At 35.9% G+C, this 21108-nt stretch overlaps 1 protein-coding gene and 1 non-coding gene across 2 annotated transcripts; both read right to left on the reverse strand.

The window, feature by feature from the left end:
• Positions 1 to 35: 35 nt before the first annotated feature.
• Positions 36 to 122, reverse strand: trnastop-uca (transfer RNA opal suppressor (anticodon UCA)). The gene has a single exon. It is a non-coding gene; the product is annotated as a tRNA-Sec (tRNA).
• Positions 123 to 2434: 2312 nt separating this feature from the next.
• cul5a (cullin 5a) lies at positions 2435 to 20863 on the reverse strand. The gene is made up of 19 exons (XM_067365180.1): positions 20674 to 20863; positions 18788 to 18897; positions 18601 to 18700; positions 18345 to 18521; positions 16480 to 16621; positions 16229 to 16374; positions 15999 to 16079; positions 15711 to 15804; positions 15079 to 15209; positions 14794 to 14901; positions 14472 to 14536; positions 12648 to 12780; positions 12433 to 12564; positions 12205 to 12328; positions 11664 to 11839; positions 11422 to 11583; positions 10215 to 10333; positions 10011 to 10134; positions 2435 to 6882 (listed from the first exon to the last, which is right to left on the reverse strand). The coding sequence occupies exons 1-19, from the start codon at positions 20695 to 20697 to the stop codon at positions 6688 to 6690; spliced, it is 2343 nt and encodes a 780-aa protein (XP_067221281.1). The 5' UTR covers positions 20698 to 20863; the 3' UTR covers positions 2435 to 6687.
• Positions 20864 to 21108: the final 245 nt, after the last annotated feature.

Below are 21108 nucleotides of genomic sequence, written 5' to 3' on the forward strand. Positions count from 1 at the left end.
ATTAAAATGTACTTCATCCATATATCCTATCTAACCGCCCGAAAGGTGGAATTGAACCACTCTGCCGCTAAGCAGCTACAGGTTTGAAGCCTGCACCCCGGACCACCGAGGTTCATCCGGGCATTTGAGGAGGTTGGAACTACTTCTATATAAAGGTCGCTGCTATGCTGTGTGTTACATCTATGGTAAGTTCAGTTTGTGAAATTGTATTTAACAGCTTATCATCATTAGGTCAAGAGAAATTAATCCCTTTCACAGTATGAAGTTTATGAAAACACGAAATGTGCAGAAATCCTACATTAAACCCAGTGTTGCACCACATGCAAATTAATTACCTGCTATTGGTTCAAACGTGGGGCGGAGTTTCACATTCTTTGTTGCATATTTTATTGTTATGTTAATCATTCTTTGGGGGACTTAAAACCATATCAGGAATGTTTGTTATTTCATTGTATAGCCTACTGCTTTTTCCAGAAAGAATAAAAGTATATCCTTAAAGCATTAACAAATGTTTTTCCACATAATATGTTTTCCTATATACAGTGCACAGCATAAATGAGTACACCCCCTCTGTAACTTCTGAAAGTCAGCAATTGCTCAATAACTGAGAAGACATGTTATGGTTCTTTAGAGATATCATGTTCCAGTAAGTCTGCTTAATCAGTTACCAAAGAAGCATGTCAAAATTATTCAGGAAAATAAGATTTTCTTATCAAGGTGATAAAATGTTGTGTAGCAAAATGAGTACACCCTCCTAAAAGTTACTAAATAAAACCTTTGTTTTTTTTCTGGTGTAAGTTTAGAGCAATGTTTGATCAACAGGTAAGTATGTTGAACCAAAACATTTAAAGACAAGTAATTTCTTGACAATTAAAAGTGTTTATAGCTCACTGAATCATTCTCAGACTTAATGCTGACAACAATGGAAGAGAGAACTGTTATAGTAGACTTATTTCTTAGCACAAAAGACGACAGTGGTACAAGAGGCTTACCAAATCATTGTTATAAGTGTGAAAATATAGCAAAAGTAACACAGAAATTCAAAAAACAATAGACTTGTTACAAGGCCCCTGAAATAATCAGGCCTTCATTTTAAGCTTTCATTTAGTGATGAGGGATTTTTTTGCTAGACAAACAGCAGGTGAAATACCAAGCGAGTGTCTCAGAGCCAGCAAAAGCTATGAAAAGAGTGACTGTTCATCTCACAGAGTAAGATGCAACCTGCAGAAATGACATGCATGGTTGTTGTTCTCACTGGAACTTTGTACTGTAGCCAAAGCACAATAAAGTCAGTTAGCCATTTCCAAAGCCCATCTTTACAAAATATAGATTCTGGGAATCAATCATTTTGGATCTAACAGCATCCAAAATGTTATGGTGTTGTTAGAGGAGGAGTACAGTGAGAAGTGCCTGGTTCCCACAGTAAAGTTCAGTGCTAGTAAAGCTCTTATAAAGGGATGTATGAGTGCTGAAGGTGTGAGGGAGTTGTGCTTTATCAATGCTGTCATGAATTCCCACACCACTGTGTAATTTAATACACAAACTTGAAACAGAAAATGCTACACTCTCCTCATTCCCTGCATTAATGGGCATTTTTTCAACATGACAATGAGGATATGCATTCTCCCAAGGTGAAAAACCTTCTGTGGATATGTATTGCACTCAATCTTAACACTCTTGAGCACCTGTGGGGGATTCTGTAGAGAAATACGCTGAGCAACACTCTCCATTAAAGATCAGGGCATTTAAGGAGCTCATCATCCAAGAGTTAAACAAGACAGATGTGACAATTTGTCATGAACTTGTACACTCCATGCCAAGAAGGGTCAGAGCATATTAAAAATTATGGTGCTAGAATAGTATACATTTCTTGAATTAAATCTATGGTGTACTCATTTCTGCAATCCTTAATTGGCTAATTTACTTATTTTATGGCTATTAATGACATATTTCTATTTTTATAATGTATTTGTTTAATACATTTTAGTTTTGCCATCTTACCATGAATTGAACTAGTGATCATACAGAAAATGCATCTTTTGTATTTGTTCAGAGGGGGTGTACTCATTTGCTGTGCACTGTATACCATTTTCTAGTCAAGCAATAGATATTCAGCTTAGAGAACCATTTCAAAGTTTCAACTATCACTAATTTAATACTAATAACCATCTAATCCACAACCAATTTGTTTTTAAATATATTTTTTGTCAGTGTTTATTACATAAAATATTTAGTTGATCGTCATAACTATGACTAATCCTCTAAAACATCCCCAAATTATAACAGATTAGCTGTTATTAAATTAAATATATAATATAATATTCAGTTATAATGGCATATTGAGATGAATATGTAAAGAAACCCTTCATTTTATTGCACAGGGTTTGGTTTTTATTTTTTCAGGGTGTTGTGGAAACAGGACATAAAATCAGCCTCAATCAAATAATATTTTTATTTTGCCAGTAAATAAATTATGCAACATATAAAAAAAAATCCAGTACATGAAAATGATTCACTCACACTGCAAGAATAGCATCCGTTCCAGATCTTCACTGTACATTGGCACACATTCACTTCATACGTCTTATTAATTTTCAAATATTCTTGAAGCTTTTAAGGCTTCAGGCAAGAAATCTTGAAAACAGACAGTCATAGGCAGAGCATATGCACCTTCTCAGAACTACATTTATATTTTGCTTGTTGCAACAGCAGTCTCTCACACTACAGGGAACTCGAGTGTTCAGTTTTCTGCTGAACTGTTTACCAGAAAGTGTATACGGGAATAATTGCAGGACTGTCCTCATGTGTCATACAAACTAATACCATCCAGTTCGCTTTAAGAATAAACACAAACCTTTACACTTTTAGTCAGTGTTTGTCGTTTGTAATGAAGAAAACTTTAATGCTGTGACAATGATGGAAGACACTCTACAAAACAGGAGAGTGATAAATAAGACACAAACACCACTCTTCCTAGTATGTGATATAGTGGAGTGACAAAAAATAAGTACACATTATCATATTTAGAATGATGAAAATACTGATGTGCCGCCCATGAAGTTGAAAAGAAAAAAAAAAAAAACACACCCTCATTTCAGTACAATATAATCAACTTAATAGTGAGTGTTTGTATGTGTACGCAACTTTATTACATAAAATTCCATCAACAGATTCCAAAATGTTTTGTTTCACGCTCACTTATTGCATTATATCACCGAATGATGTGCACAGACTCAAGTTACTGGAACATTTCATGTGCATCAGAGAAAACAAGTATTATTCATAATTCATAATTTCATGTAGCATTCCCTTGTAAGGTCATTCACACCATTTTTATTCAGTTTCATCATCTTCCATTACAATGAACTGACATTTCAGCTTTTGGGACTGCATTTCATTTGATATCGTTCAAAAAAAAAAAAAAAAACCCAACTGGCTCTAGAATAACACAAGCACACAACAAACGCCAACTGTGATTGATAAATATGAAAATCATAGTGCTTGTCCTAATAAAATTATATGTATTTACCTAGAGTAATTGACAGAGGAAAACATACAGTCAGCAGAAACACCAACTTTAAATTCCAAAAATGAAAATGCATAAACGTAACAGGATATGACATCACCCTGTTGTAAAAGGCTCCTAAGCGTACACACGCACACACACTCTCTCCCCCTCTCAAACATGCTTAAGTTATCAATAAATAAAGAGGACAATCGAATATCACAATGTTCTCAAACACCGTTGTACATCTGGATCTTATAAACGACCTTTTTACTATTTTGAGTTGCCATGTGAAATCAAACACTAGGGACACAAATGAGTGACTGATTTGTATTAAAAACAGAGGAAACAAACATAACTGACAGGAAATGTCATAGTGGAGATGGACAGATGTTGTGCAGAAATGTTATAGAATTATCATTGTGGATTTCAGTGGGCCCTCCTCAGAAACTCATTATTTGACCCTTTAGTTTGAGTGTTATAGAAGCTTGTTTTCGCCATGAAAAAATAAAAAAACTTTTTATCTCATAATTCTGATTTTTTTTTTTTTCTGAATTGCAAGACTCACTTGTAAGTTCTAAAGTCAGAATTGCGTGATATAAACTCGCAATTGCGAAAAAAAGTGTCCGAATTTCGACTTTGCATCTTGCGATTCTGACTTAACTCGCAATTCTGACTTTATTACTTGCAAATGTGAGTAAAAAAGTCAGAATTGTGAGATAAAATTTAAAAAAGCATTTACCTTTTTTATTTAGTGGTGGAAATAAGCTTCCATAGTGTGTTTTGTATGGAAGCTTGTTTAAACTAAAACAATAATAAAAAAAGTAATTGCAACTTTTTATTTCACAATTCGGACTTTTTTTCTCAGAATTGCAAGATATAAATTCAATTGCGTGATATAAAGTCAGAATTGCGAGTTATAAAGTTAGAACTGAGAGATAAAAAGTAAAAAAGCAATCTCTTTTTTTTTTTTATTTAGTAGCGGAAATCTCGTAATTCTGACTTTATAACTCACAATTGCAAGAAAAAAGTCAGAATTGTGAGATAAAAAGTAAAAAAAAGCAATTACCTCTTTTTTTTTTTAGTGGCGGAAACAAGCTTCCATTGAGTGTTTTGTATGGAAGCTTATTTAAAAACTAAATAAGTAATTGCGACTTTTTAACTCACTTTTCTCAGAATTGTGAGTTATAAAATCCAATTCTGAGAAAAAAAAAATGACAGAACATTTTTTTACTCTTCCGACTTTACAACACGCAATTGCGACTTTATATCATGCAACTGTTTATATCTCGCAATTCTGAGAAAAAAAGTCACAATTGTGAGATAAACTCGAAATTGCAAGAAATGTCAAAATTGCGAGTTATACTCACAATTCTGACTTTTTTCTTGCAACTGCGATACAAACTTACAATTCCTACTTTTTTTCTCAGAATTATGACAAACTTTTTTTTCGCAATTCTGAGAAAAAAGTAAATTATATAGTAAAAAGTCGCAATTATCCCTTTTTTATTTTTTATTCAGAGGCGGAAACAAGCTTCCGTAGTTTTGCGTTTGGATGAATATACAATCAACACTTGATGGCATCAGCCAGTGAAAATGGTATTTTAGTTGTTTTTTCCAAAGACAATACACTGAAAGGCTGATATATGGTGAACACATTGATGTTTGATTCAACCGTCATGTCAAACGCACAGAAATTCTAGACTGACCAAAGACTGTCAATATTTGAAAATAAGAATTAATACTTTTTTGCACTTACTTAAATGCTAATAATCATGAGACAGTTCGTTTGATTACAATAAACAGCTGATCAGTAATTGCACAGGCTTTTGTTCAGAGACACTCGGTCATAATAGGATAATAAGAAAAAGGAAAATGTTTCCCACTAAATGAAGAGACTTTCTCGGGGAACCTCGGAAATAGAGGGTAAACAATCACAACAATGATTTTGAGATCAGCACACTTGTGCTTTGCTTTGGCAAACGTGTGTTTAGCAAGAACCGCACGGCGCTAATGAAAGTTAGCACAACCTACTAAAATAACTTTACCTGAGGTTGGAGCGGCGCTTGCTTTACTCGGACTCATGTAACTGTGCTTTACTGCTTGTGTGTGCTCAGCTGTGATGGGGCAATGAGACTAAATTGGAGCTGTGACTGATGTTATGGGACCTTAGTGAGGCCGCCTCATCACAGGCTCCAGGAACAATTCAGTCGGCATTTCAGTCACTTTTCGAGACCGTTAACGGAAAATTCTGTTGTAAACCAAAAAAAAAAAAAAGAACTGCAATTACATCACACTGACCTTCTGACTCGGTGCACACTGATAATGCATTTACACCTAAACATACAAAAAGCAAAAAAAAATATCAAACCACCATATTTTCTCCGCAGACCATGACCCTCTGTGACCTCTGAACACCAGCATTTCCTGGCATTTTGAAGAGAAACTTGAAGTCTAAACTGCAATTAGCCAATCAAATCTTTCATAGCTTAAAGAAGGTTCAACGTCTGCAAACATTTGACGAAGCAAAAAAGTGAAAACGAAACCCAAAGACGTGAAAAACAACCCAAATATAGCCATGCTGACATAGTGTGGTGGAGAGTGTGAAAAGTGCTAATGCTAGTCCTCCATCCCGGCCCGCGCTCCTCAGCGACTCCGGTGTCGGCGCACAAGGCCAGGTGTTTGCAGTGGCGACGATGGGACGGCTCTTGTCCTGGACTGTGCGGTGAGGATGGGAGGCGGCGGGGTCCAGGCGGAGGATGCGGGAGGGAGAAAAACGCTCGTAACACGGCACACACAAGCAAGTCCTCGGATGAATGTAACATTCCCACTGACCGCATGCTGCTGGAGATGTACACATACAAAAGGCCAAACGCCCACCATGCATACTGACTACCAATGGCAAAAATAGAATCCTTTTGTCTTTTTTCCTATTTTTTTATCTCCTATTCTGATCCCCATGTGTCTTCACTGTAAGGTAAGGCAGGGATTTATTTTTTTAAATACATTTTTATCTGATGTGTGATTGCCTGTCGTTAAAACAAGCTCATGACTACGCCATCAGACCAGCAGCCTAAGCAGTATCTTCGAGACATCACACCATCCCTCCCCCCGCTGCTGATCCTCGACAGGTACGTCGTCCTTGGGAACGGTTACAGGTAAACTCTGGAGTCATTTCCGCGCTACGCCATGTAGATGAAGGTGTTAATGTCCGTCTCATCTCTCTTGATGTACTTGTGCTCAATGAGCCACTCAATCTGTTCCTTGATCATTTTCTTCTGAGGGAGGAACATGTTCTTGAGGATCTCCACCAGCTCGGTCTGCAGCTGAGCGTTTGTGATCTTCTTACGCATCTTCATGATCTGAATAATGGCCTCCTGAAATGTTGCAGTAAAAAAAAAAAAACACATTAAGCCCAAAGTACACTATAAATAATAAATTCATGAAATTTACAGTAAAAAACAGCAGCTGTGGTTGCTGGAACTACCATAAAAAAATACAGTAGCAATATTTTAGGTTTTTACGGGACTAAACTTAAATTTAGGGTTGATATAATGTTAATATTACACCCTTCTTCTCTTATTTGTACCTGTATAACATACTGAGAACCACTGTAATAACAGAGGTGGTAAATGAAGCATGATTAAAATTAATTCCATCACATGTAGTCTCTACAAGCAGTGGTATGCAAATATAGACAAACAGTGTCACACACACAAATGCAAAACACCATCATGGTAACACATGGGACACTAAAATAATGAAATAAACATTAGTTAAAGGTGCAGTGTGTAATATTGACAGCTAGTGGTTGAAATGGGTACTGCATTCCAAATTCAAAATATTGGAGAGGGTCGTTTCCCCTCCTCCTCAGACATGACGCTCACGTGGGTTGCCAGTTTGAGGACACAATAGGAATGAGCACAATTGACAATGGAAAGCGAAGAGCCTTATATTGTAAATTGATGAGTTGATTTAGCGGTGTCTAAAATGCCTCTGGGCAGAGGTTTTTAGACGGATGGCGAGGCTTTAGTTCGGGTAGAATCTACGATCTCCGACCTAGTTTGTTTGCTGGCTTTTGTGGCTATGATAAGCCGTGTTTTCCGCTAACTGGCAACCCAGGGTATCGAAATACTATTGGATGAATCGGCAGTGAGCGGGATCACACAGACCAAACCAAAAACACACATTCCGACACAGAACGCACATTTCAAAGTAGAATAACTGGCTGTAGTATTGTTTTTCTGAGAAACAAGTATGTGAACTTAGCATGTTTCCTAAATCTCTGCAAACATATTATGGTATTTTTATGCTTTAGTAGAGTCGAAAAAAATTACATACAGCACCTTTAAACAACATATAAACCCTAATGTACATAACTGATTATACCATAACTGTTTAAACAAAATACCAACAAATGTAAAGTCAGGGTGATATTCCCATTTGTGTACAATTACTTTCAAAGTCTGTTCATTTAACAGTTTTTTAATTTAAGATTGCTTAAAATGTCCTGTTAGATCTATTTTTCACTGTATATGTGACCCTGGACCACAAAACCAGTCATAAGGGTGACATATACATCATATGAAAGCTGGATAAATAAGTTTTCCATTGATGTATGGTTTGTCAGGATAGGGCAATATTTGGCCGAGATACAACTATTTGTAAATCTAGAATCTGAGGGTGCAATCAAATATCAAAATATTGAGAAAATTGTCTTTAAAGTTGTCCAAATTAAGTCCTTAGCAACGCATATTACTAACAAAAATATTTATATATATATATTTTTACGGTAAGAAATTTGCAAAATATCTTCATGGAACATGATCTTTACTTAAAGGGTTAGTTCACACAAAAATGAAAATTATGTCATTAATGACTCACCCTCATGTCGTTCCAAACCCCTTCCAAACAGTTTAAGATATTTTAGATTTAGTCCGAGAGCTTTCTGTCCCTCCATTGAAAATGTATGTACGGTATACTGTCCATGTCCAGAAAGGTAATAAAAACATCATCAAAGTAGTCCATGTGACATCAGAGGGTCAGTTAGAATTTGTTGAAGCATCGAAAATACATTTTGGTCCAAAAATAACAAAAACTATGACTTTATTCAGCATTGTCTTCTCTTCCGGGTCTGTTGTATATCCGCTTTCAATCCACAGTGAAGCTGCTTCTTCTTCTTCTTTCCTGTTTTACGGTGGTTGGCATCCAGCTTATTGATGCATTACTGCTCCCTTATGCTCCGGACAGTGACGCAATTAGGACATCAAGCTGTATTCAAGCTATTCTACATTATTTGTATTTTGGTATTGCTATATTTTTTAAAATGGTGCATAGGTGTGCATGTCCTAATGTGACGCGGATGTCCTAATCACGTCACTGTCCGGAGCAGAAGGGGGCGGTAATGCATCAATAAGCTGGATGCCAACCGCCGTAGAAGAAGAAGCAGCAGCATCACTGTGGAGTGAAAGCGGATATACAACAGACCCGGAAGAGAAGACAATGCTGAATAAAGTCGTAGTTTTTGATATTTTTGGACCAAAATGTATTTTAGATGCTACAAAAACTTCTAACTAACCCACTGATGTTACATGGACTACTTTGATGATGTTTTTATTACCTTTCTGGACATGGACAGTATACCGTACATACATTTTCAATGGAGGGACAGAAAGCTCTCAGAATAAATCTAAAATATTTTAAACTGTGTTCCGAAGATGAACGGAGGTCTTACGGGTTTGGAACGACATGAGGATGAGTCATTAATGACATAATTTTCATTTTTGGGTGAACTAACCCTTTAATATCCAAATGATTTTTAGCATAAAAGAAAAATCGATAATTTTGACCCATACAATGTTGTCGGCTATTGTGGTCCAGGGTCACATATAGTAAGGGAACTTGCAGTTAACCAATTTAACATGTTTTACCATAACCTTTTTACAGTCTTTTACCATTAAAATTACATTTTACTTTACTAGTTTATGCGCACATTAGGGTATGCATACAGTGTGCATTGTCATTTTATCATCTGCATAGTATTTGCTTACTCTATGCACACCGTCTGATTTTTCTAACCGCATATATTTTGTTTTAAGCTAAATAGTTTGTCCACAAGGTGGCAACACTGACCCGGAGCACTGTTTCATAGACGAAAAAGAAATGGAATAGATGGAACAACAACAAACTATTGGAGGTGCAACAATGACGGTCACTGGCATTGATGAGCGTTCGAGTGAAGTAGTTAAGAAATACTGTGGACAAAGACATTTTTATCAGCTATACCTTCAGGAGAGAAATAGCGGAGACAATGGACAGTATGAAACTTTCAAATGAGCATGTGTTAAGCGACTTGTGTGGCACAGGCACACTTGGATCATACACGCTATCAAATGAAGTATACTTTGAAAGGCTATGCATTCGGCTTAGACAAAGTGTTCACATCAAAACTGAAGTATACATTAGTGAACAGAGAGCACTAGTAATGATTTTTGACTTTTCGTACCTGTGTTCTTAATATTCTAAGCTGGACGATGCCTTCATTCTCCTCTTCTCTCATTCGCTCCGTCGTCAGCTGCAACCGGCCGATTAAGTTTATCTTCCCTCTCTTTTGAACCTTGGAATTTTTTCTGAGGAGAAACAAAAATGATTGTTTCTGAAATAAAAGAAGGAGCAAATGAAAAGAGCAAGTATGATGAGATGTTCTTACATCAATGAGAATTCCTGGTTAACGAAAAACAATGTACTGTCCGTGAAGTCTTTGGGAGAGCTCACTTGAGGTTCATATGACAGAACTTGACGTTTGAGCTTTGGGAAGGCAACAAGAGACTGAATAAAAAGAGAGGGAAAACAAGTTAAGAAGATGATGTTACAACATCCATAAACCAAGATTTTTTTAACTTTTCAAAGTCAGTCGATATTGGATATTTCTAATTCATTTTTAGACATTAATAATTTAAAAACTGTTAAATGTAATCAAATTTAAAAATGAATATCTATTTTTCATACTGTACATTATAATGTTGTGATATTTAAATTCAATTTAGATAGCATAGTAGCATTATGATTGATTTTATTTCTTAGTGTTTTATTTTTAATTTATTTACACAAAATAGTATAACATTTTAATATAGGTCATTTATCGCCCATAACATACAAAAAATTATCGGCTCAACCATACCAGTCAGAATTTTAATATCAGTGCATCTTTCGTTCATGTTAAAGCAGTGGTTCTCAAACAGTAAATGTAACTCTAAATTCAAGGAATAAAGCAAAAAAAAAAAAAAAAAACCCTGAGACCTATAGCGTTTTAAAGGGATAGTTCACCCAAAAATGAAAATTCGGTCATCATTTACACACCCTCAGGTTGTTCCAAACCTGTATAAATTTCTTTGTTCTGGTGAACACAAAGGAATATATGTTGAAGAATGTGGGAAACTGCACAATTCTGGGGCACCACTGATTTCCACAGTATTTGTTTTTCCTACTATGGAAGTCAATGGTGCCCCAAAGTGGCCTGGTTACAAATTTCCTTCAAAATTCAAAAAGACAGATTTGGAACAACCTGAGGGTGAGTGAATGATGACCGAATTTTCATTTTTGGGTGAACTATCCCTTTAAAGAAATAAGATGTTTTCAGCTTTTCTATTGCCAGTTTGCATAATTTCAAAGCAGCTTCACTCTATGAAATAAAACTGATACTTTTTGCAATGTTACAATGTTACATAGTTGATTAGTCAACAAATAATCAACTATGTAACTTTTCAGTGCATGTTCTTCTTGAAATCTTTTAAATGCAAACAATGATCTGTTTTAAGTAAACATCTTAACACTTAAAGAACAAAAAGTGCAAAATTTTCTAGAGTGCACTTCAATTTTTCTACAATGAATTTTAATTATGTTCATTAAAAGAATACCCAGAGAGTTCGTCTCAGTTCAGCATCAGGCAGCTCAGTGGCAAGTTTCAGATTCTCAAAGCTGATCTTCTCTCGTGGTCTTTGGTTCCAGGCAAAAAGTACAGCCAGTTGGAAGGTTGTGACCTCCAGGTCGTACTGCCCAACTTCATTCTTAAAAGTGATCTACCGGAGAGCACACACTGATTAGCTATAAGTTACAAGCATTTACTAAGCATTAAACACAGTGCATAAAATACACCTACAATGCCATTGGACATGAGGTGGTGCCAGTGCAGTTTGCGGCCACTGTGGTTCTTCTTGTAGAAGTCCTCCACCTCAGGGATGAGATCTTCCAGCTCGGTGGGCAGAGACACAAACACTTTCTCTGAGCTGCGTGACCACGCTCCAGCATTCAAGATCTTTATATTCACAGAGTCCGCTGTGTAACAGAAGGGGAGTGAAAGAGACCTTAAGAACTAAATGAAAAACAAGCCATCACATCATCACTAATATATTTATTACAAATGTTCACTATAGAAACGTCTGACTTTTTGTCCCCCATCACCCATTGGCTCTGCAGTGAGCAGCCTCTCGAATTTCCAGCATCATTACTCCAGTCTTCAGTGTCACATGATCCTTCAGAAATCATTTCAATATGCTGATTTGATGCTCAAGAAACATTTTTTGTTGTTGAAATCAGTTGCGCTGCTTAATATTTTTTTTTAGGATTCTTTGACGAAAAATCTTACTGACCCCAAACTTTTTAAATGCATATATAGAGAGAAAACTAGGCTTGTAAGTCACCTGGTAAAGCCAGCTTGTTGTGTTTGTGCACCTCCTTGAAAACCTGGTTAAGATCTTCAGACACTTTGATGTCTTGAAACATTCTAGCTAGCTTGTTCACATAGTCAGCAGGCATCCCAACTTCCTGAAACATGCCAGGCCGAAGCAGTAAGCCATTAACAGTAAGCCATTAAAATACAAAACACTCAAATTGAGTTTCAGTCACTCTCATTTCTCTTTTATTCTCACCCTGAGCCACTCGACCATGTTCTCCTCAATCTCACTGTCCGCTGAGATGTCCAGGATCAGACGCCTGGTCAGGTGGGCTTTGTGGTACCTCATGAACACATCCTTATTCTGGACGTATTTTAGCACAAGCAGCTACAGGAAGCAATTTGTAGTATTTACATTATGAAACACTTTTGAGGACAACACCAATGTGTCACATGTTATAATAGCCTCACCACTTCCTTCAGTTTGAGCTCGATTTCCTCTGAGGTCAGCTTTTTGCTGAGAGGCGTCTTTCTTAGCAGCATGTCACAATAGTTGGCGAGCAGCTCCGGACACTTTGACTCTGGTTGTGTTTTGAGGCCCACTCTGCGTTTAGAAACATTAAAGGGTTAGTTTACCCAAAAATAAAAATTCTGTCATCATTTACTCACCCTCAGGGGCGGAGCCAGACATTGTAAACATTTAGGGCTTAGCCCAAATCTATATTTGTCCAATGACATTTAATTTTCTGTTAACAGTTTTACTGACATAAAAGGAACTTTTGTAGTAGTATTCTTGTTAAAAAAATGTACATTATTTGGCCCAGTTATTTTCTTTAAATTTACTGGGTGTATCTCCTCTATGGCGGTCCGGGGGCATGCTCCCCCGGAAGAAAATTTTGTATATTGTAAGGTTAAATGCATCAATCATTTGAGAGCTAAAATCTGAGAGCTTAAGCCCATACAGTGTGTAAATTGAACAAAGAAACAGCGTTGACTTGTACCTGGACATTAAAAAGGGTTCAAACATCTTTTTAGTTGTGATATAGAGTCTCAGTCTACATTGTGTTTTAGGATGCCAAACAATTATTACAATAAAACAATATAATAATGTTTTAATACTAGGCTATAAAATTATTCATGACAGTAATTTCCATATATTGTAACAAATGCACTCTAAAATAAATGACAATTTTTATTAGTTACTTACTTTACAAAACAGTATTGGGAAATTATAACACTTTTGTACTAATTTCTAAGATAAATCCTTGAGCTTTTATTTTAATCACCAGCTGATCGCGTGAGCAAATGTGCGTACTTCTCTTTAAAACACGTAGCACAGACAGACTGTATATATACTTAATCACTGTATTTTGCTGTTTTATAAAGACATAAAGCCTTATCACGGTTCCGATTTCAGTTTGTTGGTAAAATACAACGTAGTAGCCTATGTTTTAAATTTTCAGTTCATTATGAAACGGTGGCGGCGGCAGAGGGTCATTAATGGGAAACACTGAATATATGTTTAGCTGACAAATGTGCTAAAGTTATCATATTAGTTGTTATATCATAACAAAAACCCTTCAACCGGACCGAACGAGCGTCTCGAGGCCTGCCGCTGCTCTGAGTGAGTGACAGGAGGCGTGGCTCTGTACATCTGCGGTGTACGTGAACGCGCTGTCGGAGAGAAGAGAGAAAGCGCTGCCGGTGTATGGATACTTATGATGAATACTGTAGAAAAGCGGTTTTGGACTGTTTAACATATTTTAATAGAGATATATTTAGAAAAAATATATTTAGAGAGCACTATTAAGAATCCTCAAACCTAAAAGATTTGGGGCTTTTGGGAAAACAATCGGGGCTCCAGCCCCCTTAGCCCACCCCTAGCGCCGCCCCTGCTCACCCTCATGTCGTTACACACCCGTAAGAGGAAAACAAAAGTCTTACGGGTTTGGAACGACATGAGGGTGAATAAATTATGACATTTTTTTTTCATTTTTGGGTAAACTAACCCTTTAAATGGTCATCAAACATGATTGATATGAGTTGATACAACATGGACCCTTTTCACAGACTGAATCTAGAATTTTTTTTTTTTTTTTTTACATTTATAGCTGACCAACTTCTAACCAACCTAATTAATATTTTCCCCTCTTTTTGGAAAGTCATAGAAAAGTTCCTTTTCTGAGAACTTCGTAAATTTGAAAAGGGTCCATTAGCAGCACTCCGTTAGTGAAGTTAAAAGGTTATTTTGTGCTTTTCACAGTAAACAGAAGCCCGGAAGGCAGCGTCACTCACCCCTTCTGTTTCAATGGCAGCTCCAACTTAAATATTGTGGCATCATTCACAACTGCTTTGTATGCCTGGGGGAAATTATAAACTATATGTTACAAGTCATTAAAAAGGTACGCAAGACATAAACACTTTTATTCAAGTCTATTCATTTTCCAGTAACATCAACAGCGTTTTTATGGAGTTACTGCTAAATAACCTTCTAATGTACTCCTGTGTCATCACAGATCTCTGGTAACCATCTGCGGTGTGATCTAGTCATGCAGGCTACTTACTGAGACCAACTGTAAGACAGTGAGAATGAATACAGATGGGGCGACACACTCACTTTGTCTCTGGCTGTCAGGAACCGAGGATCATCCTGGAACGCTTCCTTCACTAATTTACTAAAGCGATTGAACAGAGTCAGGAGCTGCTCCACGTACTTCTCAGAGTCCTGAGGAAAAACATAAACGGAACGTTAAAATCAGTACAGCACAGAGTTGGCCTAATGGTTGAGAATCAGTTATAACACAAAGGTCAGAACTTTAAACCCAGACAGAGAGGACTTTTTTAACAAGAAATCTTTGGAATAAAATAAGTAAAAGCATGACCATCAATTTAATATGCTCACTGTTGTGATGGTCTCGGCAGCGGCCACCATGTCTGCCAGTCCAGCGCTGATGATGTGCTCCTCAAGGTCTTTCAGCATGGGCTCAATCCCATTGGGAACTTTATCCATGAGAGAGAACATGAGGTGCAGCTCTGTGGATGAAGAGTTCACTGAGGTTTATTATATAGCTATTTAGAAAATATGCAATGTCCAACACACTACTGTTCAAAAGCTTTGGGTGAGTAAGATTTTTTTCATACTTTTATTCAGCAAGGATGCATTAAATTGATCAAAAGCGACCGTAAATACATTTATAATGTTACACCGTATAATGTTTCACCGTTTCCACAAAAATATTAACCGTTGTCAACATTGATAATAATAAGAAATGTTTCTTGAGCAGCAAATCAGCATATTAGAATGATTTCTGAAGGATCATGTGACACTGAAGACTGGAGTAATGATGCTGAAAATTCAGCTTTGTCATCACAGAAAAATGTATTTTTAATCAAATAAATGCAGCCTTGATAAGCATAAGAAACTTCTTTCAAATGCATTAAAAAAATCTTACCCACCCCCAAAATTTTTAATTGTCCATTTAAAACCCCAAATGGATCATTTTAAATATATAGATTTCAAAGTCTCATACTCACTGTCAGTCTCATTCCGTTTGATCATGCCTGGACATTCAGCCAAGATAGTTTCTTTAAATGACGTTACAAGTGCATTCACACAACATTCCATAAGCTGGGAAAAAACAATCCACAATTTAAGACTGACATACCTGGCTATAAGACTTTACTTTCAATTACATATCAAATGCTGAATCATTTAAAAATAATAATAATATTTTTAATATATTTACATTTAAATATTTTAATGATTGATGCCCTATTTATGAATGAATTAATGCATTATTTAAAAGCCGATCATATACTCACTGCTTGTACAGAGTTACATTCACGTCGTGTCTCTAAATATCGTAGTGCACGTTTCTCCTCTTCCCTTAACTTAGCGTCTGCCTGTAAACAGAGATATGAGAATACATAACTGCAAACGCAAGGAAAAACAGAGCTGTAGAGTGTTAGCTCTGTGTTTGGCTGTGCAGTTTTTATCTAATCCGATTAGTATAGAATATGTAGTTTAAAATCTGATCTCTGGCAGACCGTACATATTTCATGTAGTTTTGTACTCCATTCTGCTGTAGGTAGGATGGTGCCTGAGTCCTGTAGAACCTCTCAGTGGAGTCTAGGTAGGCTTTCTCAAAGTTATCCCTATAGATCTGCAGTTTATCATCGGGATTGGAGCACAGGTTCACTGAGAAAAGAGAATATAATACTTCTAACTAATAATGCCATCAAATATTTTGAATCTTCATGAAAAAGTCACTCAATCCAATAAAAGAACTGCAGCAAATCTCACCATATGACTCTCTGACCCCGATGACCAACTGCGAGTCAAACGCCTCTCCCAGCCGCTCGGCGTGGACCAGCTTCATTGCACTATCCTGCAATCTATTCTTGATGTTGGAGAATATAGATTCGTTCCAAGTGTCCAGCATCAGCTGCAAGAACATAAGCAGAACAAAAGAATGAATCCCAATCTGGAAAAAATCAGGGCTGGGATTCACACAAATTTCACAATTGGATTTGATTTCTATTCATAAGCTTGCGATTCAGTTCTGATCTCAATTCAATTAGTTAGTTACAGTTTTTCAAGGAAAATAAAAAAATCTCTTTCAGCTAATGCTGTAAATTCTTTAGGGAACCCTGTCAGTTGGTACATTACTTTAATATTAAAGACTAAAATTAACAACTGATTTGTATACCAACATTTAAATTGCATATTAAATTGCAGTTTTTATAATGATAACTTTTTATGAAAGTTAGGTTTCAGTTATATTTTATTCAAATGCAAATGCAATAAATATTGATGAACAGGTAAAATAAACATATAAGGAATATGTAATATAGTGCATATGGTAACACTATTTTACAGTGTCCTTATTACAAGATACATGTAGTTACTATACATAATAACCGTACATTAAGCTTAACTACAAAAACCTAATCCTAACCCTATAGTATAAGTACCTGTAGTTAATTGATAATACTCAGAAGCATCAGAGCACAGATTAATCAGTGTGTTGAATCTGCTGTTCGAAGCGCCAAAGTCATGTGATTTCAGCCGTTGGCAGTTTGACACGCGATCTGAATCATGATTCAATACACTGATTCATTTACACTCCAATGCTTCATGAAGCAGTGTTTTGAAATCGGCCATCATTAAATAAGTCGTTATTTTGTTTTTTTGGCGCACCGAAAATATTCTCATCACTTTATAATATTAATATTGAACCACTGTACTCACATGAACCGATTTAAATATGCTTTTAGTACCTTTATGGATCTTGAGAGAGGAAATGTCATTGCTCCCTATGAAGCCCTCACGGAGCTATCAGATTTCAACTAAAATATCTTAATTTGTGTTCAGAAGATTAATGAAGGTCTTACGGGTGCGGAACGGCATGAGGGTGAGTAATAAATGACAGAATTTTCATTTTTGGGTGAACTAACCCTTTAAATGTAACAAGGACACCTTAAAATAAAGTGTAACGGCACATATTAATCAAAATGCACTGAATGGCTTTCCTGCGGTAAATGTAACTTTACATGACACTTTATTGATGTCTTTCCGTTGTTGAAACATTGATTAAACGATTACATGTAAGGTTGTCAAAAGCACTGATTTCGGTACCAAGTCGGTACTGAAATTTAAAAAAAATTGACAATAGCATTTTGAGCGCTGTTGTTCTTAAACACCCCTGATTGGCAATTGTGTTCACATGCTCAACAGATACGTCTGTGATTGGCTGTTGTGAATAGACATCAATGATGCTCTTCACCGAGCGCTTACACAGGAGCGTTTGAAAGCAGTTATCTATCAGCAGATCCATTTATCAGCGGATATATTAGGGATCTGCTGATAGACACCTGCTTTAAACGCTCCTGTGTGTATCTGTGTAAGCGCTCGGTGAAGAGCGTCATTGATGTCTGTTTACAACATGTTTTTTGTTGCCAATCACAGACATATCTGTTGAGTGCATGAACACAATGGCCAATCAGAGGTATTTAAGAAGCCGCTCAACAATTATTGGATGGGAGTCGAACTACATATAATGTATAGTGAAGATTTGTTTACACATTATCTGGAAACATCATAGACTAAAAGATTGCAATTTAAGTAATTTTTTCAACCCTGCCCTAAATAAGTTTTATCCCACTGACCTTCCTAACAATGCTGTCTTCCACATTGGACTTCTTGTTGGTGCCCTGTTTGCCCATCAGGGTGATTTCCAGCTGGCAGAATGGCTTGGGCAGAATGTCACACTGCGTGAAGAACTTCCTCCACTCCACGATGTAAGCCTTGAGGAGCGCCGTGTCATCTTGGTGACTGAGCACTCTCTAAACACCAATGATCAAGAATGAGAGATGATTCTGCTGAAGAACATCAACGGGTCACTTAATCCTGAACCTCTCTTACCGCTTGAGCTTGCTTAATAAAATCTAAGATGTCCTCCTTGAGGGCCTGGTGGATCTTTGCTGGTCCTTTGTCATCCCATAGACAAACCGCATGAACATCTCTATGAGAATGAAGAAGAATAGAAAGACAGACTTAGACTATAGTTAATGTGTAGGATATAAAAAGATCTGAATTCATAAGGTCTTACGAGAAAAGATCGAACCACTGCTGCTTAGTTACAGACTCTTGGCGAAGCAACTTAAGGACAATGGGACGCATAAGATCCCACTTGTCCTCAAACTGGAGGGAACCCTTGTTCTAAGCAAAAAGACATGTAAAAGGACACAGATGAACAAGAGCATGCCTGCATTAATATGTTACACAATGAACCAGACATTATGGAACACTTCTGTGTCTAAATATTTCCCAAAAATTTGTGCATTTACAATAAGGCAAGTAGTTTGTTTCTTTTATTTCTGTAAAAAGCATAAAATTGAACATTTCTTTGTATTATTTGACTTTTTAAATATTATACTTTTTACATATTTTTGTAGTGCTCTCAAATCGACTAATCGCGATTAATCACATCTAACATAAAAGTTTGTAATATATTTGAGTGTTAGATCCAATTAATCGATTTGACAGACAATTTTTTTCTTTTAAATATTTCTTTGTTTTTTATCACTTTAGTTTTTTTTGTTATATTAAGGTCACCAAGAAAGATTCTTTGCTAATCTTTTAACATGTTATTTTTTAAATACCTTTTATGTATAGATTTTACTGTGTAACCCTTGCACCAGATTTAGTATAAATATAAAAAAGTATATATATATATATATATATATATATATATATATATATATATATATATATATATATAATTTTTTTCAATTATACACTTTATTTGATATATATTTTTTTAATTGTGCACTTTATTTATGAAAGTGCATCAAATAAAGAAGAAAAAAAATATATATATATATATATATATATATATATATATATATATATAGTGTGCAGAAATTATAATAGTTGTGGTGTCATTTTCATCAATGAACAATACTGCCACTAAAGTTTTACATTTTTAAAACATTATTGTACTTTTTTTTCTTACCAAGGAGACAGTGAAGAGCTTAAAACGAAATACGAGACATGATGGAAAAAAAAAAAAGTAAAAATCAAAATATCACTTGTGAACACAAAAATGTTATTATACGTAATTTCCGAAGCCAACAAGTGTAAAAAATATTACTTAATTGTACATATATATTTGATAAATAAAAATGCTAGATATGAAATTAGTTTTAGCCAGAAAATAGTTTTATTTCAAAAATGTTTAAAATGTCATATCCACCAAATATAGATAGCAAGCAACAGGCTGAACGGTTTTAAAAATCAACCTGATAGTTTATGTCTCCAGACAGCATTTTGGATATTACTGGTGCATTTGAACACATATATGACACCAAAAATATAGTCTAGTTACTCAGATCACAAGGTTTTGAGACACAGTCACTGTATTTAACTGCATGAAAACAAGCATCCTCCATAAAAATGGAATTTCTCTTCTCTCTAATTCATATTCCTTGAATGATATCTTCATATATTCTAACTTCTTAAAATATCTGACCCCAGTGACATGTAAGGCAAGAAAAGACCAGCACATGAAACTCGATATGATCAACTCATATTGACATTATATCATTAGCTCAGTCAAGTGTCATTTAATCATTGGCAAAGCTAGCAACATGCGTGCTAATTGTCATCAGGCACATGCCCCTTTATGATATATATTTATAAGCAACATAATACTGAGGGTCAACACCAGTGGCGTTAAAACTGACTTCAAGTAGTCTGCATGCAGTCCAGCATTATTGTGATTATTGGCTTTATTAATCTCAGCTAGCTCACAGCCTGCTAGCTAAACACAGGCTGCAAGACAGTCTTATAAACTCACTAGACATGCACGCAAGAGTCCGGGCAAGCCGCTAAACGTCAATGGTACAACATAGTCATTTGAAGGTTACAGGCGTCTACATGGGTTTTTGACTGTTTCTGGAGAATTTGGAGGCAAAGAGCTTAAGTGTCTCTTACCTTTAACAAATTAGACATCGCCATGTTTCCTTAACTTATCCCCTCGTCCGATCTCGCGAGATTTGGTTCGGTATTAGAACTAGCGATGGGATCTTAGGTTCATTTCTGCAAATGGATCCATTCGAACCGTCTATGATTCGAACAGATATATAAAATATATATGTACAATTAAGTAATATTTTTACACTTATTGGCATTTAAAAATCACGTATAATAACATTTTTGTGTTCACGAGTGATATTTACTTTGATTTTTACTTTTTTTTTTTCATCATGTCTCATATTTCGTTTTAAGCTCTTCACTGTCTCCTTGGTAAAAAAAAAAAAAAGTAAAATAATGTTTTAAAAATGTAAAACTTTAACGGCAGTATTGTTCATTGTGATGAAAATGACACCACAACTGTTATAATTTCTCTAACATTTGAAATGGTAATAT

The sequence above is a fragment of the Chanodichthys erythropterus genome, chromosome 17, assembly GCF_024489055.1.
Source record: "Chanodichthys erythropterus isolate Z2021 chromosome 17, ASM2448905v1, whole genome shotgun sequence".
Lineage (NCBI taxonomy): Eukaryota > Metazoa > Chordata > Actinopteri > Cypriniformes > Xenocyprididae > Chanodichthys > Chanodichthys erythropterus.